The sequence below is a fragment of the Bombus vancouverensis genome, chromosome 4, assembly GCF_051014615.1.
Source record: "Bombus vancouverensis nearcticus chromosome 4, iyBomVanc1_principal, whole genome shotgun sequence".
Classification (NCBI taxonomy): Eukaryota; Metazoa; Arthropoda; class Insecta; order Hymenoptera; family Apidae; genus Bombus; species Bombus vancouverensis.
The window spans coordinates 8209756-8236496 of NC_134914.1; the positions used below are offsets into that span (position 1 = coordinate 8209756).

The window sequence follows — 26741 nt, forward strand, 5'->3', positions numbered from 1 at the left end:
AAATCTCCGTACATCTTATAGAAAGACGATTTTTGTTTCAGTGAAACATATGCGAAGCAAGAATAAAACATTTTTAGTTTTCATAGCATAAAATATTTTGCCGGGATTGGCCATATATCCCATTTCGAAAATTACGATTTTTATTCAACGGGCGATGATCCCAAATTTTTTTCCTTCTTTTTTTACGTAGTATAAATACAGAGGAAGAAGAAACTTTGAAAAATCCATAATAGTAGAACATTGTAATCCTGAAGAGGTATACGTTCGGAAGTTACAAATTGCGTTCATCAAAAAGAGAATGCTTCGCTAGAATAGCTTAATTAAGACCGGCTGCATCGTCGCCGAGAGAAAGAGAAGCGAGCGTTCTTCGAAATTTTTGAGTGCACTCGAGACGACACGGTTAGAAAAGGGCAAGACAAAGGCTTGGTGCCAAGCATTCACCAACATTGTTTGCGGTACTCGTGCAATCCTGAAGACTGGGCAGGAAGTGGTCTTCGCGTGGCGTGAAATAATGGCTAAGACGAAGGAGAAGATTTCGATAGACGGTACCTTAAAATGGTACACGAAAGAGCGCCCGGTCATAGTGGTTAGGCAAATTAGCAAGCAGAGAACATAAATTCTTCACGGTGGTCGAGGACCGTGCCGCTTCACAGGGGGTAGATTCATCGACATATGGCGGCCGAAATTCCAAAGCTGTTGTTCTCCTTTTTTTTGCGCTGGTGCAAACCGTATTTGCGTAAATATTTATCAAACGTGTGTGTGTAGTAACGAATAAAATATGAGGGGCTAAGAACCGTAATAGCGTGAGTCAGTTCATTACTAGTTTTCAAAAGATAAAAACACTGCGAATTTTTATAAAAACTCTTTCTTTTATTAATATAGAATTAAAGAGATGGAACCTAATTAGAGATTTACAACGCTCGTAAACAATGATGTAACATACAAACACATCTAACGAACAAAAAAGTGAGATTCCAAAGGTAGAGTAACGTAATTGATATTCAAAAAACTAGGACTAGAACTTCCAACACGATTTACTGGATTTGCTATTCTGTCTTATGAGTTCTTTGTCCAGAAAACTTCTCAGTGATATCACAGTGAATAAGTAGTAACGAATTCACGTATAGAGGGAAGACCAAGTGAAATCAAACGTTCATAAAGCATAAAACCAACGACACAATCGACATAACATCGAGTGAGCCAGGAAGAATTCCGATTCCCGCGCGTCGGCGCTTCTAACAAGAGTAATAAACGAATTAAAGGAGGGTGTCCGCCACGCCACTTTACGGGCCTTGCTCCTGCTATACGGTAGTCCTTTTTAACTGGTTCAATTAAACGCCGTCCATCGCTAGGTGGGGATCTTAGGTGGATTCATGGGCGCGTATCAAATGCCACGGGAATGTTCACGAGTGTGTAGAGAAATGCTCGCTTTGTCCTGCAAGCCGCAAGATAAACATCTTGAGGCTTCCTGCGTTGCTCTCTCCCTCGAGCAACTAGCGACTTCGTGCAATTTCTGGCTGCAATCATGTCGGTGATCCAAATGCATGCAAGCTCGTACACCAACATCAAGCCTGGACACGCTTTGTGGCTTTACGTCGGACCACCGAAGACAATGGAAGGAACAACGATTCTACCTAGTCGACGAAGGCGTGTTGATGACACTCGCCAGATAAGCGGACAACCCCTCGATTATTTTGTCCTGAATGAATCCTTGATGATATGTTCGAGAGAGAAAGTTGCTTGAAATTCTGGATGAATTCATTTTAAAAAGATATTTGAGAAATTAAAATGACAAATGGTACATATTACAATTAAGTATAATACCTGCTCATTAACTATCGTCAATGTTAAAATTAAATACACGATTCAGCAAAATATTAACCAGTTTTAAATACGATTGCTAAGGCCAATGATGAGAGTGTTTATTTGTGAAAACTTCCTCTACATTATTCATATTCATTTGTTTACCATATCAGCTTCTCATTTACAGATGAGAACTTAAATTTCGCTGAAATTAGGGTCGTTTTACAAAATAGTAAGCTTGTTCAGAATTAAATTTTAAATATTAGGGCTTATTGACGAAGTGTATAGATGAAGATACTCGGTGAAATTCGTGTATATTAGTAAGGTATCTTTTTCCTAGAATCGATAAGTAGGTGTTAGGTCAAGAAATTCCCTAGCAGAAGCAGTCACAAACAGAGCTTAACTGCTGGTGAATCTTCCCACACCAATCAAAGAGCACCCCTCGAACGCTTCCTCTTTCGCCGTTTCTCCTCTCACCCCCTCGTAATTCTCTCGGGAGTTATCTACCCCTGATGTGTGCCGGTCGCCTCTGCCTGTGTATATACGCTTCTAAAAGCCCCTTAATTCCGTTCATTTGTACCACTGGCATCCGTATCGAAGAGCAGAGGGTTTGAACTGTCGTCGTTGTACCAGTCGATGTGTTTCCTCGTGTACGTACAAACCAATCGATCACTATACTCCTTCCACATTCTTATACTTCCATTTGAATGTTGTTGACAACGTTTCATTCGAGACATCTCATTCTTCCGTATCATACTTCATTTTTAAACTAAGGTCTCCTTTCAAGGCTTCTAAGGAAACAATGATACGAAGTTTCAACGTTCGTTATTCGTAAGCTATTGCTTAGGATATCTTATTTTTTGAAAATGGAAGTCTTTTTCGTCAGAGTGCAATTGAAATGTTTACTTTCGGAGCTTTCAAAAGAACAGTGCTACAAAATTTCAACTTTTCGTTGATGATAAGCCAAACGTTGAAAAATTTTGTTTGGAAGTGCAGAAAAAGAGGAAAAGATATTTCCTTTTGAAGCTGCTGGTTTCAACTGGTTTGATGCTGCAAGGTTTCAACTTCTCGAAATATTGGAAGTTGGCGAATGGCATTGTCGTTTCTCAATCGACATCAGAAAAAAGAAACTTCTGTATAGCTGGAGGCTGGTTCAACGTCCGAAAGATTAAAATTTCAATAAGGCAGGCTTTCAACGCAGGAACGCGCTGACTGTTAACAGTCTGTTAAAGCAGTAACGATTCGATTCGCGAGATACTCGAGAATCGTATTCACACGAGCGCACTCAAAGTCCGAGTAACGCGAACACGGGATGTTTATGGGGCCGTATTCGGACTGGTAGCGTATTGCTGCGCTCAGCATGGGGCATGTACGAGGAGCACCCGTACCCCCATGCTGTCAGTGAAGTGCCCCCTCGTCCAACGAATCGCTTATGTATATCCATGGGAAAAATATTGGTTTATTTGGACGCTACAAGACGCATTCGGCTAGAATATTAGACGTTTTGCGGTAAGTCAACTCTACGATCCTAATTACGTAGAAAATTTCAGAAGAAACGCCAATTACGGTTATTTCGCACCGAATTATATTCTTTGTACTTGTCAGAAAATTGTTTAATTTCGAGGGAAATCAGAAAGAATTGTTATTTACCCATTTAAATTTTGAGCTAATGATTTGCTTAATATAGTGAAAATCCCTTTGGCAGTTGAAACGAAATCGAAATAGAAAAGCAAAGAATTCGAGGATCACAGTGGAAATTATTATCAATTATTTTGTGATAACATCCTACGGGTAATGATAATAGTTACGGAAAAACAGGGATGAGTGATACTATGAGTGATACTTGGACGTAAATATGCGAAAGTCACGAGTACCGTTTTCCGAGGGAATGTGCCATGGTGGACACGTGACCACCACGTTCGACACGTGGTTTCAAACGCCAGGTGGTCCTCCTAGCGTCACGCATCGCGTCGTTAAACGGCGATACCGTGATAAGAGGACACGTGGGGCTTAATGCACCCCGCGAAGAGTCGTTTTTCCGCAACCGTCTTATCACGCTCATCTATAGACCCTTCTGACCTGCTTGAACTTTTTTGACAAATGGAAAGTGTGCCATGGAAAATATGGAAGCCGGTCCATTTCTCTTCTGACTGAAGTGAAACCGCATGATGCAACTGATTTTTAGAAAATTCGATAAACTTTTAAATTTATTATTGACAGGTTCAATAAGTTGATAATTTTTGTAAATAGCTCTTAGAATATTGCAAGTGGCTACATACTGTATATAGCCATACTGCAGCAAGAGTATACATGTTGTATTGAAAATATATCTATTTTCCCAAACACAGCTTTATAAACAACCCTAAGATCGACACAAATTTATCAAACGATCCAAGGATAAGTAGACCCTTCGGTTAAGTATATTCTTACGTATACAACTCCACGAGATTTTTATTGAGAAATGTATTGAAAAGAATTGCATAATTCAGCGTGAAGCCGGACATTCAAGCGGAATCGTGGGAGGCACGAAAGAGTCAATCGCACACGGAAATGAATACCTTAATTGTATACTCGATGTGGGCGATCTGACTTGCCAGTAAGCCGTGACATGACCGATCAGTTTACTTCTCTTCCTCTCTTCAAGAGCATTATTTCCCGGTGTCGAGATTTTCGCTATCTTCCTATCTTTTCCGACGAGTTCACACGAGTCATGGCTACGTAACAAGAAGGGGGATGACGTTACATAATGGAGGATGATTGCCGTTTGACAAGCATTCATTTTCTCCTTAATTCTCTTCCACAAACGATAGGGTTTGCTCGTTTCCTCATTTCTTCGTATTAACGATCAACATTGAGCTTTGCATTATAAAGGAATTTCCTTTTGAATAAATTATTCATAAAGTACGCTCTAATACAGATGTTGTCTTCTTACTCTAACATATTTTCATTAGTCCTATCTTGTATTAAAAAAAATTATTTATTATCTTTTTACAAAATCCAAAATGAAAAATATGATTTTTGGTATCTCAAGAACTTAATAACGAATCTCTTAACGAACTTTTCTGATATTTTACATACAGTCTATACTCCCGACAATTGATCAGAAGAATGCATCAAGAAGAATTTATCCAGGTTCCTTTTAAATCATTCAGGATCACTCGGACGAGCAATAGAGAATCAGGATCAAATCCCAATGTCTGAGTCCCATTATGAACTTATTAGGATGTCTAGGTAACCACCCCATATGTTGTTCCAGAACCCGTACAGGCTCCCATATAGAATTACCAGAGAGCATCGTCTCCCTCTTCACTGTCGAATTCTCAGTCTGTCAGTGCGTCGGATAATCATTTTACTTTAATAGACTCTGATCGGTCATTGAACAGCAGAGGCGCTCTGTTTGCTTGTAGGGGCGCGTGCCAAGCAACAATCGAAAGGAAGCTCCCTCGACAGTAGTTTCCCGTGACTTCGCGAAAATCCTCGGACCATTCGCCGCGTTTTTCATCCTCGATGATGTACGAGTCGCCTCTCTAAACATTCGATCCTCGGTGACTATGGTTTCATACAAAGTGACCGCTTTCGCGCGATAGAGAATTCGAGATGGCTGACGCGTGGGTGAAACGCGTCGCTTCCGGATCGATCTTGACCGATGTCAAGAGGATTTCAAGCGTTTCGCAGAATCTTTGTGATGCCTTTTGTGGAATATAGACACGCGTGCGGATAGCAGAAAGAAGAATCGCTGATCCATCATAGGAAAGCTTGTTAGGGGCTATTGTCGTCAATCCGGAAGCTGTGCTCCATTTTTTCCGACGTTCCTGTATCTTCCTCTTTTTTTGCGGAGAATATTTAAATTCCATGGAAAATCTTATTAAATTAGAAATTGTTATTAAATCAGAATAACCAAACTGTTCCTTTGTATTTGTTGAGCTTATTAGATGTATAAACAGAAAAACGCGTGAATAAATTGTAAGGTAGAAAATATAATTTAATACAGAAGTTTAAGTACAAGTAGGAATATAATTTGAGCTGGTACAGTTCCGCACGCTAGCAGTGTTACCCTATAACTGAAACCCCTGAAGCCAACGTCTACTGTTTATAGTCTGCGTTCGTCTCAGTCTTTTGTCTATACGCTGTCGATGGCTTCAGTGCTTGAGAAAACTAAAAAGAACAGATGTAGAGTTTTCTTAGAATTGGTGACCACTTCAACAACTATTTGATACTAATTAAATTCTGCGATATTTTACATTTTTTAATCACGGTAAAAAGTGTGTGCGAACTCAACGATTTCAGAAATTTTCAAAGATGTTAAGAATTTGTACGAATTTCCTGATTGATTGTCAGTAAATTGGCAATTTTAAAACGTAACGCGTAAAGCGATTTTAAAGTTTATTATACTTGAAAAAATCATGCACCTAGTGATTAGTAAAAAATAATTTGGCCATCTAAAGAGAATTTGCTATTTACGACAATGTCGTAGTTAGACAAGTAAAATTTCTGCATATGGTCCTAATTCGACGATCAGGAGCTATTGTTATGAATTTTTCGTCAAATTGTCGTTAAAGAGACTTCAATTTCTCTCATGATTCATAAGTGAGCTTAACAAACTTTTTCTATTTTTCAGGAGTGGAATCTTATAATGTGAATTAAGAAGTCATTTCCGCAGCCATTCTCAACGGTCATAAGCGCATCAGGAGGATCCCTCGTGCCGAAAGGATTACAGGGTTGATTATTGACACAAGGGGTAAGTCTGGTCTTAGGCTGGGCCCCTTTCCACGTCTGGTGACACCCTATATGTTTGAACACATTTGTTGATAACCCCTTCACGATACCTGGCGTATTGAGTTACAGGGATTTATGGAGTACAAATAAAAGATGCGACGAAACATTTAGGGCGCGACATTGATTCCCATACCACAAGATCTCATTGAAAACCTTTATTCGCTTTAATTCGAGGAAAATTTCGGGAAATCATCATTTCACATTAAGATAAAGCGCTATCTCTAAACGCTAGCATTTCTAAACGATGGTCGATGACTAATTAAAATTCGTATTTGCATGTGTTTAGATTGATCCAATCTCCAGCGTCCGAGGGTCAACGTACGTTGAAGATAAACGAATCCATTAGAGCAGAGGGACTAGGGTCAGTTTTTAAAAATTGCAAAATTTATATCGTGCACGCGTGCCAACCATCGAAGTCAGAGGATCTTCACGACGGGATGTCGAGCGGTCTAAATGGCCAGCAAATTTAATTTATGCAGACGCCAGCGGATCATATCCTAAACGGCTACTCGCCCCTACTCGCTGCCGGTCAAAAAAATGGTCGCGTGTGTTCGAACAAAACAACGGAAGCAACGAAACTTTAATGAGAGAGAATAAATGAACGAATGTTCTTTTGTCCTGCGATGACGATATTTCTGGCCGATGGCCCTCGATGATAAAGTTTCAAAAAAAATATGAGTGACGTATATAGATAAAGGGTTAATTAATTACATGATCCTTCGGTAAATTCTATGGATATGTTATTACCAAAATTGTACTTCCGCCGTAAATTTCTTCCGATAAATTCAATTTTTAATTGCCGAGTTGATAGAAAAGCTATCAAACTCTTTCTCGAGCCCAAAGAGTTAAGGAATCTCTAAAGTCTCTTGAAACAGTCTTAACAAGAATACAACGCCCTACGTAAACCGTTAAATTGAGACAAATTCATGCTAACCCAAACTATACCGTGTATAGAAAACGATTAAATGGAAACCTCAAAAACTGTTATTTCCAAGAATTCAACAGGAGAATACAAATTCTTTCTACATGGTCGAATCCCCGACGATCAGACACTTCCTCCATAGAAACTAATAAGCCAACAAGAAATCGTTCGATCACGTTGTCCCTAAGGTGACATCCAGAAACGTCCCGATCTACAGGCAGGACAAACGAGCCGAAAACGGGGATAAAAGGCGCAACATATAAAAAGTATGGTGGATAGATGAAAAAGAGAAAAAAAAAGGATTCAACTGGAAATGTCGATCTCGGACCGTGATAAGTCATAAATGGACGTATAGGTGCAACAACTTGTACACGCCTATCTGGTGAATTCGCAGCTGAGAGCATACGGGTGCCCTAATGGGACGCCACGAAATTCATCGAAAAAATTTATAATAGTGACACACGGAGGAGAGAAGCGAAGTCAGGTAAGGAGAGTATAAATGCTCCCGTATCGTGGAAAGATTCCACACGGCGATAGAAAGAACATATTTTTCCCCTCTCTCTTTTTGTCCATCTACTGCGGCCAAGCCAATTTAAATCAATTTAGCTGCCACCCCCCGCTTAAACGAGCTTCAATTGGCGCACAATGAAAGTTTCGGGGGTCCTTCGAGGAGGGAGGCACCCAAAGAAAGACGTGAACCACTTAAATCTTCGTGGATGGAGCAAGGATGTTTGGTCTTAAGGGACGCTCGAATCGAAAGCTAGGATATAATCAGGAGTTTAATGCACTCTGAATTGTCCCTATAATGTTTTATCAATTTATCGCATGTATGATTAATCTTATATTATAATATTCTGGTGAAATACTGCGTGATCTAATCACATTGCTTTATCTATTTCTAGAGGCAAGTATTCACTGGCGAATATGTTCGCATACATGTATTTCAAAATCTTGAAAGATACTGTACGAGATGAATGGATTTCAGAAGTTCATGGATTTATAGGGAATTTAAAGATTATACGTAATGTGCAAAAATATATAAAATATTGAAAACATAGTAAGTGAACGAAACGTATTTTCGTTCAGATTCTGCTTGTTATATATGCTTTATGTAAGTTATTATAAAATTTCTTTCGCGATTTCGCTTTTCTTTGCATCTCAGATTCAAATCAGTGTCACACGCATATTCTAAAAATACATGTCATACGTAATGAACGTGTTAAGATTTATGATAGGTGAAACATAAAGAATACAAATATTCTCGAGTTAGGGGTGTGATGGGGATGAGAAGGAAAAATTGAAGCATTTAATTCGACAGACGTAGTAGATGGGTGGAAACCCCACGAAAATGATTCGACACGTGATCAGGCAGACGATATTAATCGACTACCATCGATTGTTCCCCCGTTTTCCTACCTCGTTACAAAGTTGCCTGGACGCTCTTGATGGGATGAGAGAGTCGTGTTGCTGTCGATAACAGATAAGATGCCGACTGGCAGTTTAATGAATGTGAGAGAATCGGAAAGAGCAACGCAGGTACAAACCGTGTGAACCGAAGAAAATTATCCAATTTTATTACGTGGCGATCGTAATTACGCGATTAAACCAAACTATCGATACTGAAAATATCTTTAATAACATAAATGAAGATCCTCATTCAACGATTTATGTGAGAATCGCCGATGTATTCTTTTTATATTACGTTCTGAGGCGTCTTACACGATCGAAGTAACTTATTATTAGTGAAATTTGACAAGTTAAGCGTTATCACCTTACTTGGATATAATAGTTTCTCTATTTATGTCTATATTTAACTCTGTTTAGTTTAGAAATTCTTGGTTAACCGATAATCCTGGATTGATTGATTATACGGTATAAATAAATGATATCATTTTTGTCTAACTTCCTACTTGATTCTTTTTTCACCTCCAACCTCGAAACGATAGGCTGTTGCACTCCACGCAGAAAATCCCATCGTCATAAGCTGCCTAGAAGCATATGTCACAACACCCTAGGGATATATCTCGAAGGGTGGTTTTTTTCTGCGAGCGAACCCTTCATTTAGAGGGCGTGTTTTCTGGGGTAAATTCGGTTAAACGCGAAGCACAATGGCTTCCGCTCGCAAGAAAACAACCTGATCGATATGATCGTCAAAGGATTGACAAATAATTAACAAATTAATATTAAATAAAAATATCTAATTTCAAAGATGCGATGTTACTTTTAAAATATATAAAGATTGATAAAAGAATTTTTAAGAATTAGCATACAAAGCATTCGACAAAGATTCCAGCAGAATACAATACTCAAATGCGATGCAGTTTTTTTTTGAAGGTTGCGGTTAATGATCGTATTTCGGGAAACATCGGTGGATCATTCGAGATGTTACGATACGGAAACAAAGCGAATCTTTTGTACGTGTTTTCGTCCCTCGATAATCTGTAAGGATGACGCGACTCGCGCTGAGTGAATTACAAAGTTCACATCAGATCGAATCTCCGTTCCAGAAGGCAGAACCGCTTTGAAAAACCGGAAGCAGCCGGCACGAGCCTAGAGATGCGAGTGGGTTACCAATGTTCCAACACGCTCTTGCCTCATCTGCCTTCTATCCAGGTAAGGGTTTTCCCGATACGAAAGCTGTGTTACTGTAGATAGATATCGTATTTGCCGTTTTCATCCCGCGAAATTAAAGATCAGCTTATTCGTTTGTTGGAATTCGCTGCAAATTCGTTGAAATGAATGCATATTATGGTAAAACTTCATTTATCTAAACTCAGTCTTTCTCAAAGACAAATAGCTCATACAGTCAATTGCGAAAGTCTTCGTACAGCTTTCATTCGTTTTATTTATTTATTCGTTATGTTCGTCTATTGACATGTCCGCATAAATTGAATTCGTATAATAAGAATTCACTGAAATACAATTCAAGAAAGTATAATTCTTTAGTAGCGTAATAGTAATTCACGTTCGGATAATTGAATTTGGTCATTGGACGATTCGCTTAATCAGACGCTAACTAAAATTTCTAATAAACGCTTTAAAAGCGTCTTGCCATATTCACGAACACAGAAAGTTAACTGCGGCATGAATGAACAGCTAAGAGCAGTTCCATCGTATTCGAGGCTATGCACGTGGGTGACAGGTGATGGAATATTTAAGCATGATGAGCCACCACAAGCATGCTACTGTTAAAGCCACGCGACGTGCATTCTATGCAAATGTCCCTGGCAGATGCACAGATAATACAGAAAATTTCTACTCGAATGGTACAATTCCGCGTCTTGTGAACGTGGCTAGCGAAACAAATGAATTACTTCATACGTATACGTTGAAACGTAGCCTCAAAACGATCGTTCTCGCAGATTAATCCCGTACGCGGTGTTTTATCAAGTACGGATATCAGGAACAGGGTGCAAAAAATATAATCGCGAGGCAAACGGGGAATCTGGTCATAAAAATCGCGACAAAACTCGCTCATCGGGAAGTCATAAAAATACGGAACACCTCGGCCGAGACAATAGGGAACGATGAAGGGAGAAAGATTCAGAAAAAATGGGAAAAAATCGGGGCGAGAATGGGGGTAGGCGTAATTTTTTCGCAATATTTCCACAATAATTGTCGCTTAAAGCGCGGTATCGAAGTTCGCCAGTTTGGAAACGGAATGGCGACCAGCAAAGAGATAGTGTCACAGACAGAAACGTACTTCCAACAGTGCCCTGCTACCTGTGTGCAAGTACCGAGCCTGTACCGACACGGGACAAGTACAATAGGCCAGTGTCGAGGACAATAGCCGTGGCCAACAATCAAATCAGAGCGCTATCAGCCGACCACCCACCCCATTCGCGTTTATCCTTTGATCCGCTCGCTTGCTCGCTTACTCGCTCGCTCGTGTCCCAGCAAACACTCCTGATTGCACACCCTCTGTGTTTAAACAGACCCGAACTCTGTCTTCACTACCCCACCCCAACTATTCATCCTTTTCTGCTGCACTCTGTCTTTCTTCAGCTGACTGTTTCTCTTTCAGTTTCTCCCTTTTTGCGATTCCTCCTTTTATCTTCCTTGATACGAATTCTTTTCCGCTGGTTCATAAGCAACTGGCATTTCTCAACTACGATAATCCTGAGGAAATCGTTGTTTTGTGAATCGCGATATATACTACGTTTTATCGAATTTCTTCGAGACACGTTCAGGAATATAATATCTGCGTTAGTAGCATTACATACTTGGAATTAGAATCAGAAGTAAGGTAACAGAATCAACACAATGTATAGGTCAGCTAATGCGTTAAACGTAATCGGTTATGAGATGTTACTTTTCATGTTTTTCCTTTCACAGCAGTCTATCTACAGTTGTATGTTTTTATGTTCGATCTGTTCTGTTCGACCCTTTGACACCATCGACCCCTCTCTATGGCGGTATTTAAAGTTCTTCTGAAGAAGGGAAGGGGTGAGAGAGCCATCAGCCGGTACAACGAAGTCTCTACCCTTTGACCGACTGTTTCTTTGCCTTCTTTTGGAACTTTATTTCTCAGAAGCGTATTGATTCGACCGAGGAAGTTACCGTAGATGGAAGCGTCTCCATGTCTAATTAAAGACCGTGTTAGGTACACCTGTGAACACGTGGTAGGAAGTGGTGTTATCGCGTACACACGTGCCGACGACTCCGAATCGCACGTGCAGTTACGCTGCGGATACGCGTCGTTACGCAGAGGTGACAAGAATGTTCTTTGAATTAAAGAACGGACACTTTTGTAGATACTATCAGAATTAACGGACTAATAGTCGGTACTGAAACCAGTTACAATAATGTCTGCAATTGCGAAGATTATGAATCATATGTTCATATTATTTTCCTCTACGAAAAGAATCCTATGTCAAGTTAAAAATATAATACAAAAAGAATTACGAGCCATATACTTCTTTATATTTTACAAAGAAACTCTAATACCGAGCCATAAATATCAACAAGTCCGTACATTGAAATTACTTCATTCCTTTAACGATCCACTGACAATTTCATCAGTTTACCAAAAGTTACAAATATAGAACCAATAATATAAAAAAGCCACAATTTTCTTTTCAAATGAGTTGCATACTTAATTGCAAGGGATTATTAAGCGATCCAACAGCGTCCTTCTGTACTTAAGGGGGAATCGCGGCAACTCTTCAATTCCGAGGACACGCTCACCTCGGCAGATATGTTTGCGTCGTGGGTTCAGGTTCGATCGAAGCGTAACGGGCCGTTGTCTTGGATGCGGGTACCTGGGGTTGGAGGCAAAGGGATGGAGAAGGTAGGAAGTAGGAGGATTCTACGAGGGACACCCCCTTAAAGCGTCGCGGAACCAGCTGATTGCGAGCTCGTTGCGACCTATGATCCCGTGCAATCACATTCTAAGCCCAGTGTCTCATCTTCTCTAGCTTGATAATTCTAGTTGTCGTATTTTACTCACAGACACATTGTCTACATTCGTTTGCAATTGGACTCCGTTTACCTGAACATATTCAGGGATTCATACTTATATAATATATATATGTTACACTTACGTAATAGATAAGTTCACCAATGCTTCTCGTTATCTATTATTTCTCGTTGACATAACAGAACTCTACGTTCAAACAAGTGGATTCAATCAACGGGAATTTGTTTAATGAAATAGCAACTAAAATTTCGTTGCAGTAAATATCTGGATAAACGAAATGACACTGTAACAATAATATTTGGATAAATGACAGAATAGACTACAGAATACAGGACAGAACAGTATGTAAAACAGTATATAACAGTATGTAAAAATGGGCTATCTGTAGACTGTCCCTATCGAAGATTAAAATATCAAGTATTTTCAAATTTATTTCACTATCATTATATCATTATCAAATACTTTTCTTCTCCACTCTTTCGCTAGCCACACGGAAGTTGAACCGATCAATTCCATTCTTTGAAAATTCCTTAATATTAATACTAAAAAATATCAAAGAATTATCCCCAATAAATTTGATCAGTTTGCTTCCTCTACGATTCGCGTGTCAGGCGACGAAAGCTGAGAAAAATCCCTTAAATGGAGCAGAAAATCGCAAGGGACCTCGTCTCAAGCTGCGCTCTGCAATTCGTTCTGATAAAATCCCGATGAAGCGGTTGACGACAAACGCGCTGGCAACCTCAAATAAAACGGTATCGAACGATCTGTGGCCGCTTGTTCCATCGGAGTCGGATACCGGAAAAGCTTCACAGTCCGCGTCGCGTCGAAACCATCGAGTAAAACATCAATAGCCCGAAATCGAGGGGGCCCCAATTCCGGAGCACGAGCAATAAAGCCTGTGTTACGGGCGAGAGAGTGGTGGTTGCACGGTGATCGATCCTTCGGCAGGTCGAGAGGGGTTGCTGTCTACAATTAGGCACCCTGTGGCACACGGTTAAGCCAACAGAGCCGATTGGTCGAGAATGGCCACTCCTCTAGGCGTTTCCTGATGCCGACCAGGACTAACCACGACGTGCACACCATCCACCAGCGGCAACGTGCTGACTCCAGCTAGTACGCACCCGAGTAGAGGCGCCTCAGTTCACGTAGCGACACCGTGTCGCACGCATCGACACGTACAATCTCACGCGTACCAATAAAAAATCGCCTACACCTTCTCCAAACTCGTGTATAATCATTCGACTATTATTTATATATGATCTCTCCCGTTGGAAAAATTTGCGGCTAAGATTGCAATTGTTGGAGTATCAGTGAATCTGTTCCGATGCTCTCTGTGCATTTATCTGAATTTAGACGATGACGAAGGGACGAAGTTAGTTTCGGGTGATAGGTTGATGAGAAACCTTGGTTAGGAAAAGTGAAGTGTCCTAGACAGACGAAGATCGGGGACTGTTGTGAATATAGAAGTTCTGCCACCGGTGCGACGTCATCTAGGAAGCAGCTACGACTATGGTGGTACTGTAAGTATTTCAAGTGCTTTCTTATTCTTTTACTGTAAAGGGTAGATAGTACTAGGTAAATAAAGGGACAAGTTATTGGCTTTTGACGCCAGGCTTTCGATAGTAATGATAGAGAAAAATAGGGATGATAGAGGATCCGTGTTATCAATATTGTATTGCGAAGGATCTATCATTTTCATCGCTCAACAACAGTCTGATATTCGATGTTCCTGAAGCATAGGAGGTCTCTAAAATTTTTTCCTGTTGCAAATTGAAAGAATCTAGCGCCTAGCTGAAATTTAGGAAGGACTAACGAAAGTCAGGCTAAACTTGTAGTGATAATTCAAAAGCTCTGAGCAGGTGGCGACCATTTCAGCATCGATTTCTCTTCCTGGACGAGCAGCGAGATTTCCCTAGTATCTAATCAGTGGGCGTTCTGCGGGTTTCTCATTGGTGTGTGGGCGTTATCACGAGTTCCGATTGGCCGATGGGTATTCTAGAGTTCTCTGGCGCACATACATGCGCACTTCGTAACGCCGTAAACCGAGTCCTGAAATCGTGCAAACCTAATAACGGTTGCCATTTGCCAATATTACAATGAGCGCTATTTTGCAGTTTCATAAATATAACAGTTTAAATTTGCAACTTTCAATTTTCCACCATTTTACAAACTTATCTTTCCGATGTTTCTATCGCTTAAAATACGCAAGATACGCTCCAATATTTTGTACTACATTTAATATCCAACAGATACGTTAACCTAAGCACATTCTTCATCCAAAATTATTTAAGTAAGACGATTACGCGATCAAATATAAAATTATTCGATCTTTGAAAGGGATGATCGAATCTTCGAACGTGTATCTTCTATTTGTGAAAGCCCGATTACAGATGCAGCTGTGGCTCGCTATTGATCACGGCCCAACACCTCGAAGACAGATTAAACGAATGTCCGCGAGTAAAACGATCTGCCTTTATCTCGAATCTGAAGAACGTCCTCTCCCTGTCCGCCGCGGTGAAGAACTCTTTGAACCCACTCCCTGTCTCCACTCTCTTCTCTCATCCACGCTCAGCCAGCATCCTTTTATACGGTGGCAACCGAATGGAAGCTGACAGTTTACCAGGTATTAATTATGCTCGTCTGTCGAGGATAACACTCTCTCTCGGGACCCCTTTTCACTTAACTCGAATTTTAAATCTAAATCACTTTTTGACTATTTTCCTCTCGGTAGCCTCGATAAGAGACTTAATTTCGATGATAAAACTTAGAAAGTAGCTTTAAAAATTCAACTTTAAGATCTTTTTAAAACAAACATTTTCAAAACAAAGAGCGTAAACATAACGCAGTATGAGCGAGAAACGTGAGTCACTAACTCAACAAGAATTACACGCACGTAGGTCGAACCTTTCGATTTTATTATATCGGAAGTATTATAGAAAGGCAAACTACGCTGTCATAATGACGGATACAAATTGCTCAGTGATTCGTGACAACTGCATCATCGTGATTTATTTTTTGCTCCATTTTTCTTTTTCTTTTTTCACTTTTATTTCTTTCACGGACAACCGCGAAGCGTCTGTCACGACGACGGGGCGCGAGAAATCGGGAAGAATGAAATAGCGGCCAGGGGGGGGGGGGACGAAGAAAAGGAAGGTGGCTCGATAAAACTCGATGAACCTCAATGAAACGCGATAGAACCAAACAAAACCGGTCCAGCTGGATTTTTGTAAGTCAGGTTTTTTGCCGATTCCCCCGTGCTCTCTTCCAGAGTAAATCGAGAGGAAGAAGATACGAAATAAAAGGAGGAAAAGGTAGAGACGAAACGACGCGAGGGAATTCGAGCGTTTAGATACTCCAAAAGAGGAACGCGTGGGGGACTGGCATTGTGCTCCTGAAAAACTATTCCATGCCAATTATCCGACGCGTGATTAATCTCCCTTTATTTATCAATCAGTTTGCCGCCGCTTCAAATTCGGTATTCTTTTGAGAACCTTATAAAGCCTTCGTATCACGCTTTAACCGCGCTACGATGAGTCAATTAGGATAAATGAAAAGTCCAGAAGAAAAGTAATAGCGTAATCAGAAACGAGATGCTACATATTTTGAAAAATTTATACTCCGCTTGAGCTTCGTAAGAAAACATTTTTTCAGATAGATACAGTTAGTAGAACATCTTGAGAGATTGTTTCTATCGAAACAAATTAAAGTTCCAATATATAGGTATCATCCTTAAAAGATTGGAATTACAAATGTGTTTTTCAAAGAGAACACTGGAGGTGTACCATTATTTATCTCGTTATTGGCAAAAATACACTTGTGCCACTTCTCTATTGAGATCCTCAATTTCATCTACATTTTAACTTCATTCGCTGATTCTCTATTTACTCGAACTGAAACGTAGGCAAATTCTGACATAGAAGATGTAAAGAAAGGAAATTTATGAGCATACGAATTTCAAGCGTGCGGTGCAGGAGTTAAACTTTTCCCGTTAGTAACGGAATACGCGCGTAGTATGTACTTCTCTACTATGTAATAATCTGAGTAAATATTCTACGCTCTACCTACGCGATGTCTTCGCAAATGTAACTGCGCGAACTGAAGGAAAGATCGAAGCTTCTTAGGTCGTTGCCTATCGTGTCGTCTATTTTCGAACTTACAAGCAATCAGAGTTCAAAGTCCTCATAAGCTATACACATAGCGCAACGATTCATTTAAATGAATATATCTATAACATATCTAATACACATTTGATATCTTCAAATAAGTGCATACCTAACGTCAGTAAACTTTTTAAAGAAATTCGCACTCTATAATCTATCCACTTTTCTCGTAAACTACCCTACGCGTCTCGTAAACCTAAAACCACAATGAAGAAAGAAACTTCACAGTTCGCTACACGGGTTTGCGGCAAGGCCGGAATCGAAGTCGGCGAAGAAGCCGCGAGAGAATTAACTCGTTTAGACGTAATCTCGGGGGACGATCCCCAGCGAGGCGCGAGACTAGTCTCGCGGTCCATCGAGGGGAAGAGAAATCTCGGCTTTCGTCGCGGTGAGACTCGCGTGATATTTTAGTGGACTCGCGGTATCAGTCTTAATATCTGAAATTCTGAAGGCGCCCATACCGACCGGAACGAGGATATAGTCTCTTCTCTTTCTCTTCTTTCTTTTTTTTTCTTTTATTTTCTCGTCTTCTGTGGAAGAAAGAAAGAAAGGGTGAGGAGAGAAGGACCCGCGGCGGCCGCGAGTGTATGTGTCGCTGACACCAGCTCGAGGCCTCTTCGAACCGCGGGACAATCTCCTCGCAGCATCGTCCGCCGATGTATCATCTTACGCCGGTGCTAAAGGCGATGACTTTATCACCGATCCGGGCAATCATTCACCTAGGCCGGCTCACTCTTCGTTTCTCCCTCGAGCGTTCTCCTTCTCCTCTGCCTCTTGTCTCGTGTCCCTTCTCGCTTTTCTCACAGGACACGAGGCGCGTCCACGTAACGTACTGGCGAACGCTTTGCGTGCCGGGCCTGCCTTCCTCGACTTCTCTTTGCCCAAGCTTGGATAACGGATCGGCCGGTCAGGCGAAATGCTCGCGTGAAATTATCGCCTCGAATTCGCGCCCGTTCGAATCCGACGGTGCAACGAGGTAGCCGTTTGCTCCGCGAATTAAACTCTCCACTGCCGTACAGATTTTCCGTTGTTGCCTTCGATCTTTCTTGTTTTGGCGAGGAGAATCTCGCGATCGGTCGCGGTTTTACGCTTCGATGTTGTGGTCTGTCCTGGTGCCTCCGTGACCACTGCGGGGTGGTTTTTGTCGGGACAAAGCAGCATTATTTGGCGAACATATCGAGGATAGAGAGACTTTGTTGCTAGCGATGGAGTGGAATTATTATATCTGTGGTGGATCTTCGATTCGAGAGATGGAAGACGATATTGGTTCTTTTACGCCAATAGTGCGGACGTGCGAGTCGGTACATTGCAGAAATTGAACGTAAAGCAAGTACATGATTGTAGAAGTATCGTGTCAAGATTCTAGTACAGCCACTATACAGCGGATCTTTATGAATTATTGAGGAATTTAAACGTGTAAAAATATCCAGAATGTATATAATATGCAAAACACATACAAATTACGTTATAGGTAACATAATGCCCGAACAATTAGAGAATCGCTTTCGTGCTGCCTTTTTAAATCTCAGTTTTTATTTTTCTACAGCTTTCTAATGGTAAGGTCAAGGATTGAAAATACTAAGAAATTGCCGACAAGATGATTTTACAGCAGAATGATTACTAAAATCGATCAGAGAAAATGTGCATCCTAACGGCGAGTTTGCTGCAGTCTAAAATTGAAATTTGATCGAGATCCATCGTAGAGCTTTCACGATGCTTTGAAGCGTGGACCCACGTGAGGCGCGAGCAAACTTCGTCGAGAGTAGGTGTTCGGAGATCGTAAACGTCCGCGTACGAACTCGACTCGATAAAACCCACGGAAACTGAGTGCACGCAGCTAACGCGTAACCTGTACGCTGTACAAATATCGTAGGAGGCGTGCGAGGACCTTCTCAAGTGGCCCCTTGAACTCGATCATACGAGATCGAGAGTCGAGGAATATAGATTTTCATTACTCCATATATCTTCGAGAACTCTATAATTCAACGAGCTTTCCAGATTCCAATTGATAACTATAAGATTTACAACTACAAACCGCGACATATATGTAGTATGCATATAATGTCCATGTGAACGATTTAGATTTTCCACATTTATTGTAGCAGGAAGTACATCATTTGGTTGCAACATATAATTTCTATGAAAGGATAAAGATTGTTCGTTGGATATTTTCCAGTATTCTTCAACCAAAGAGCTGAAATCGAGCGTGAAAATTTCGTATACGTATTGCCTCCATCGACTTATAAGCTTTCACAAGCTTGTAAATTTAATGAATTTTCTTAACTTTTGCTGAACTGGCGCTTAATCAATGTGAGAGACACGTTGAAGTCACATCTCAATAAAGCGAGGCGCACCGGCTTGTTCACAGTTCCGTTTGTAACTTTAGATAGCAGGTTATCCTGGTAGAACGTAGGCGAGCAAAGCGTCTTCTATGGTTGTCTTCATGGTCAATGACACCTGACCGCCGATATTTATAACATTGTTGTACGAGCAACGCCTATTTCGCGTCAAACCGAAACCTTCTGCTTTCCCTTGAAACGCACGATAATTTACGCTCGTGCATCCCCGAACCAACCTGTGCGGATATACCGCGCGATAAACCGATCGGGTCCAATAAGCGTTACCTGCGACATTCTTCGTCTTTGAAAAGGCACAAGTACGAAGACGAAGGGACACGAACGAATGCTGAAAAGAAATTCCTGAATTCCCTTGTAAATTGAATAAAAATCATCCAAAACACGTGTAAAGTGTTTAGTTGGCATCGTTCAATCGTAGAAAAGCAAATCTGCTCAAATTACGTGATTTCTGATTTTATAAATATTTTGAATATTACATGTAATACAAGTTTCGAGACACTCTGGGAATGTTAGAAATCGCTCGAGCGTAGAGAAACGCTTGAAGTATCCTTCGTAAAGAATTGATACTTTATATAACTAACTTGAAGCCAGAAAAGAGAACACGAGGAACATAAGCTTATCGCGTGACCTATCGTGACAAGTGACGGCTTGCAGATCGTTTTCGTGCAGCTTAATGTCGACGCAGATCATAACCGTGCACTTTAATGTCAACGAGAGAAAGGCAGAAGCTGTTGTTGCGTGACGTGACACCAGCTAATACTTATGCGAGAATTTATGCAGAAACGTTGATCGCTTTCTTCGCTAGTTAGGTTTCTACGCTAACGATTACGGAGAACGTTCCGATAGCTCTTTAATTTCGTAACAGTACGTCATATCGCGAATCTAGAGAAACAATCATTATTCACTGGGAAAAGTATAAAAAATGTGAAACACTATCGATTTACAAAAGATCCTCAACCTGTCTCCTATTCGACGTAATTCACTTCTCAATTCCATTCACGATCAATCGTGATTATTCGACGCAACTAATGGCTGAACATCTTAGCCCTCAGCGATTTATCACAATTTATACAATTTTCAAAAATATGAACAAAGTATGTAAAAAAGGTGGACACGATCGTGAACGTCTGTTTAACCGAGATTCACTGATCATAAAGATGAGAGGGTTGAAGAAAATGGCTAGTTAAAGGAACGAAGAATTCGTACGTATGCGCAATGCGACGAGGATCGATCTTTTTCTTCGCGATCGAGAATCGCTCGCGACGAATATAAGGATTCCGGAAAGCCAGTGAACGTGCTCCTTGTCAGGCCACCCACGGGCTCCCATAAGTATGGCGCGAGCTACGGCCAGCTACGTGCCATAAATCGGGATTTTATCTCGAAGCTGCCGGTCTCTTGCTACGCCGGCGATTGCGTAATCCTAAATTGGAACTCGAGTTCGATGCAACGAAATTCGGGTTCCAAAGGACCTCAAGGTCGACCTCGTTTCTACGAAGGGAGATCATTTTCTCGTGCTCGAGACATCGATTCTTTCAATAGTACTATGCCAGTATCATAACTACGATAATCTATACTAATCTATGCAATATGGAATTGCATTTGTTGTGTAGGAGTCGCGTTGGGTCGCCGACGATGTCAGCGACTGTTGCCGGCAACCAGCAACAGCAACATCCTCATCAGGAGTGGGACATCAACGACTCGAATGTACCAAAGGTAACTATTTTGTATCTTTAATCATCAAAACTCATTATTCTGTTAAGGATATTTAAAAGTTTTACCGCGCGCAATACATTATTCATTCGGGTAATTCCCGTGCAGTGTCTCGGGAATGTCCAAAGGCTTGGGAATTTCGATGATCATATCTCTCAATTTCCCCAATTTCGTAAAAACTAAACGTTAGATGATATATCTGGTATACAATACGATATGGCATACAGTAGGATTCAGTCTTCCAGAGAATCGATGCAAAACAAATGAATAATTAAAACTATAAATATAAATTATAAATGTTTTTTGTTTTATATTAGTTCATTGAATTATGCACGAACGTAATAATAGAAATATAACGAAATGGATCATACCTAATTCAACAAAATAATATAAAACAGAAATTGTTGTTCTATTATCACCTTATGAAACGAAAGAAATTTTTTGGACAACCTAATATCTTTAGCCTGTTGAAATAATATTTCGATATGTTTCGAATTAATTGCAGGTAGTAGAATACGATCCCTGGTGCGAATGGGCTGATGGTCACGTAAGAAGGGTCTATGGACCTGAATGTGAAGAAGCGAGAAGACACGCGTCTGGATGGGCGATGAGAAATACGAACAATCACAACGTGAGCATCTTGAAAAAATCCTGCCTTGGTGTTTTGATCTGTTCGCAAGAATGCATACTACCTGGCGGCGGAAGGGTTCACCTTCGACCGGCGATTTGTGACAAGGTAAGGAAACCGAAATTATTGGAAAGCAATCTTTGGAAGAGAAATATCCTTCTCCTAATGATTCACGATATATATTTCTTCCTCTTTCATTAATCGCTTAACCTGCCTAATTACTAAACCGTTAAGGAATAACTTAGAAATATTTAATATTCAGTATCAAATTCAAAATAATTTATACTCGTTCGATACTCTAGGATAAACGATTACATCGTGAAAATCATTGAGAAGATGTATTACGAAACCCTTAAAAGACCAAAACACCCGGTCAACAGATTTAATATAATTTACATTAAAGAAACAAAGTACTTAATATCATCAAGCTTAGGTTAGTTTATACTCATATGTCGGAGATTGAAAGACAGCGAGTTTCCCGTCCGGAATGTTGGGAAACCCCCTAATACACTAATCCAGACTTTTACCATAGCCGCCCTTAAGTAATAAAAATAAGAAATAGTCTTAATGTTCCAATCTGACTTTATGACGATGAGTTTGAGCTCGAAGTGACATAGTAGGTCACCGGACGTAGCCACGGTCACGGGAGGGACATGTACCTGACAGAGGTATGAAATGATTATATGGCTCTCCTTAAAAACAAAGATTAACCCGAGAAGCGGGGACAGGAGTATATAAGGGCAGCCTCTTTTGTATGAGGAGAGTCAGAGTTAGAGTGTTAGAGTCGTTGGATGAATTGCCGATCGAATGATCCGAATCGAGTAGTACGTTGATACTTGTCCTCCCGTGGATCGTGGATTCGTTATCGAACCTGAATTCGTTGTCACCATCATCTCGACCATCCTATTACCATTACTCATAGCCTCTTGCAGTGTCCACATTCGTACTGATAAATATTGGCTACATTCGCGACGGTAAAGTAAGTAAAGACTCATCGAACGCCCCAAAATGCCAACTTGCCTCCGACACATACAATATTTGAGAATAAATGACTAAAATAGCGAAGATCAGTGAGAAGATTTACATATTACAAAATCCTTAAGTAACCAAGATATTTAATATCATCGACCAATTTTAAACTATTTTAGATTCATTTGATATTAAAGGGTGAATGCTTTACAATACGCGAAAATAAAAATAAATTTTTAGGCGAGAAAAAAGCAACAAGGAAAGCCATGCCCGAACAGACAATGCACGGGTCGGTTGGAGATACTTTCGTGCCGTGGCCATTGCGGTTATCCAGTGACGCATTTCTGGCGGCATACCGAGCACGCGATATTTTTTCAAGCCAAAGGACAACACGATCATCCGCGACCGGAAGCGAAATCTACGTCCGAAGCGAGGCGAAGCGTGGGTGCTGGCAGAAGGGTGCGCGGTTTGGCGGTTCTTCTGGCGAACGAGGCTGCTTTAGGGTCTAAAGTATATTTACGAATAATTTATTTACCAATTCGCAAATACCATTTTATTATGAATATATTTTATGTATCAAAATTCCTCGATATTTCAAATACCGAGCCTAATCGTGACACTTAAATGAAATATTAAGTGGTATAAATAAATAGTAGAATCATTATATGCTTGAAGAAGTATAATGCTCCAATTCATGGAAACGATACTTGTCATTCCAAAAAACTTGAATTGTAAATTTGATTCGGGTCAGAGAAAACCTTTCTTTCGAATGCACATCGACCATTGCGCAAATTTTATCGGAACAATTCACGTTGTGCAATGTACGACATAATAATAGAAAATATTCTGTGAGAATTTCTAGTAATCGAAACTTAGAAGACTTCTTGATGTTTCTAACGGATATGTAGGAAATATATAAAAGCGGTATAATGTTTCTTAAGAGTATCTCTAATTCACGTCTTAACTTTTCCCAATCGTAATTTCTCTAATTTCCGGGACCGTTGGTCTTTCAATTACAATACCGGGTAATACCCAGGCTTTGACCGGAAAGAGTTAATATTTCACACTATTCCGATCTCTATCGTATTCAAATCGACGCCATTTTTATCAACGAACGACAATCTGTACGTTAGTATACACATATACATACATATATATATCATTGCACTAATGCAATACATTAAAATCGATGTTTTCTGCGATTCGTCACTGAATTTCATATTTTCACATAAATAAGAAGTACTTCTCTCAAATATCGTGACCATAATAAACTCTACTCGGAACATAGATACCAATACCGGAATATAGATACCAATATATATCGATAAAAATACGTTCGGAATATTCGAACGCTCAAACGAATGAATGGTTAGTTATATATAACAGACTTACCGAGACAGGTAGCTGGGACAAATAACAGATTAGAATAATGTAAAGATAGGCTGATCCTCTCCTTCTTTCGACTTCTTTGATGCGAGTAACGTATAAATTCTTGTGTTTTTTCAGTTAATGTCACTGCGGGGTACGAAAAGACCAAACTCGGAAGCGATCGAGCCGCCAAGAACAACACAACCACCACCACTGATACCGGATAAAGGTTAACAACCGTATTATTTCAAAATACTGTTATTACACTCGTTCCGCGTTACGTTAGACACTTCGTTAATGGATTTGCGTAACTGTTTCGAGGAGATCCGATCAAAAAATTCACCTTCGAAACCAATTTCGTGAAGCAGCGTGGAACGTTTGCCGCAATCGCTTTCGCGCCAATAGTAGCTTCTTTTCCCGCTAGGCGACGCCACGTCCCATAATATTGCGCTCGTAAATTTAAATTGCAAACTCGGAGACTATTCTTTAAACATCAGGATACGTTTGTTATTTTTATAACAAGAGAAACATTTCGGATACTTTTCATTTATAAGCAGATACAATTATAATATCAATATTATTGTTCGAGGAGAGAAAGATCCATAACACGAGCATTCTCTAAATATGCTAATTATATATTTATGAAATCAGAATTAATTATTTTTCCACTATTCTGCTTTTTCTCAGTGAATACAATGTATCTCTTTCTAGAAAAACATTGTTTCTCGATACGATTTCAAATATCACTACTTAACAAATAAGAATTAAAAAGTTTTGGATAATTTTATAGTTATAAGTCGCAGCGTACATTTACCATAGACCTATAAACCCTTTTTTTATTTTTAATATCTACATTTTTATTCCTGCGAAACGATAATATTCTCTTCTCTTTCAGGATATTCCTGTTCCTGTCCTCCATTTGAATGTATGTGTGGTCTACAGACCAACGCATCGGCTTATCAACATTCTCATCATCATCAGACAACTATGTATCCTCAACAAACAGCCTCGAACGACACCCCCTACTGGCTCCAAGACACCGTGCCAGCCCAAGAGAACGCTCTCGGGTACAATCTTTCCAATCAGATACCCCAAGAAGCCACCTACCCCGACTTTCCTCCGTTTACCGGAGAACTGCTCCAACCAGAAGAGATCTTCCAGCTGGATCAGCCCCTAAGACCAGAATTCAACATGAATTCTCAAGAAGTAGCCAGATCACCACCCACTTTACTAGATCTTGGAAGTGGTACCATTAAATACGAGGTGAAACAGCATCAGGATCAAGCTTATTGGAATCAGTTTCTCAGCGAAGATTCCAGTAGTAGTCATTTGAGCATGCCTCAAGACGACAGACTTCAATTTCCTGGTTTTGAGACAGATAAAGACTCCAATGGTTTCTGCGTCAAGAGACCCGTAAACCATTTCATCTCCAATAAGGAAATGAGTCAGAATCATCACCTGAGCAATCCATTAAACTTTCAAGATTACCAACGACAGCATAATCACAAGAATTTCGTGGATGGAACGGTGAAGAACGATCAAGAGAGCAATTATTGGACTCAAAACCACCAGGATGACCGTCTCACCTTTCCTGGATTCGATCCTCAGAAAGAAGAGGATTTGTTACCCTCTAGAAGAAACCTGAACTGTTTTCCCAAAGAAAATTGTCAACCAGGACTAATGGACAGGGGGAATTATAACATTTACCCAAAAAAGGAAAATGGAATGGTTGATCCTGTTCGTCCTAGTCGCAGCCCCATGGAGAATAAACATTACTCTTACGATGGTTATAATCATATGTTCGAGCAATCAGATGCGAAGAATCAATTAACCAGTCGACCAAATCAAAACGCGAATCGAATGGTCCTCGATGAAAGACTGCAGAACAATTACGGTCGTGAGACGAATCCAGATTCGACTGAAAGATTATTTCCGGATTCAAATGGTATGGAGGCAGCTATGCCAACGCAAAACAGTCCAGAACCTTTCTTTTATCCCAGTAATGATCGTTGCCATTACACTTGCGAGGTACTTGACACGCGGCTACCTCAAATGACCATGAATCCCACAGTTACACAATCGAGTATAAATAACTATGGTGATGTTAGTGAATTGGATTTACCTCCATTCGTCGATTACACGCTCGTAGGAATGCTGTGCTCCACGGAAGAAGACACGTCGAACTTACTACCTGGCTGCCCCCAGAACTCACAGAGCTACGTTCCCCATCATTAGATCCTCCCGACCACCATCTTCATTTGTATTATAAATACGAAGTATATGATAGTTACAGCTTGAACACGCGAGTGTCGTGCAGTTTTGTTTTCCATCCCTCGTCGAGTTCTTCATCCTGTCGTATTATAAAGTTGATTTTGCGATTCTGAGAGATCAGACTCGACACAAACATTGTAACTCTAACGAGACAAAGATCTTCTTACGTTGAACTAGAATTTCGAATTGTTATTTAACTGAAGGAAATAAAGAAATTTTTGTTAACAGGAGACTCTTGGTTTAGAAAACGACACACCTTGCCGTCCCCTTTTCGATTCATCTTTCCACGTAAAGTTGTCCCATTCCCGATTCTTCCGTGTTTGTTGGGACACCATGTATAATTACTAACTCTACTGTC

At 40.3% G+C, this 26741-nt stretch overlaps 1 protein-coding gene across 1 annotated transcript; it reads left to right on the forward strand.

Moving 5' to 3' along the window:
* Positions 1-14092: 14092 nt before the first annotated feature.
* Positions 14093-26581, forward strand: LOC117156915 (uncharacterized). Its single transcript, XM_033334428.2, has 6 exons — positions 14093-14440; positions 21048-21150; positions 21653-21883; positions 22985-23254; positions 24251-24341; positions 25008-26581. The coding sequence occupies exons 1-6, from the start codon at positions 14430-14432 to the stop codon at positions 26345-26347; spliced, it is 2046 nt and encodes a 681-aa protein (XP_033190319.2). The 5' UTR covers positions 14093-14429; the 3' UTR covers positions 26348-26581.
* The last annotated feature ends 160 nt before the right edge of the window (positions 26582-26741 follow it).

Bases quoted from the DNA above. Each gene is read 5' to 3' on its own strand.
- LOC117156915 (XM_033334428.2), top strand. The intron at 21,884-22,984 runs GTAAGGAAACCG...ATAAATTTTTAG, and splicing joins GACCGGCGATTTGTGACAAG to GCGAGAAAAAAGCAACAAGG. The intron at 23,255-24,250 runs GTATATTTACGA...GTGTTTTTTCAG, and splicing joins AGGCTGCTTTAGGGTCTAAA to TTAATGTCACTGCGGGGTAC.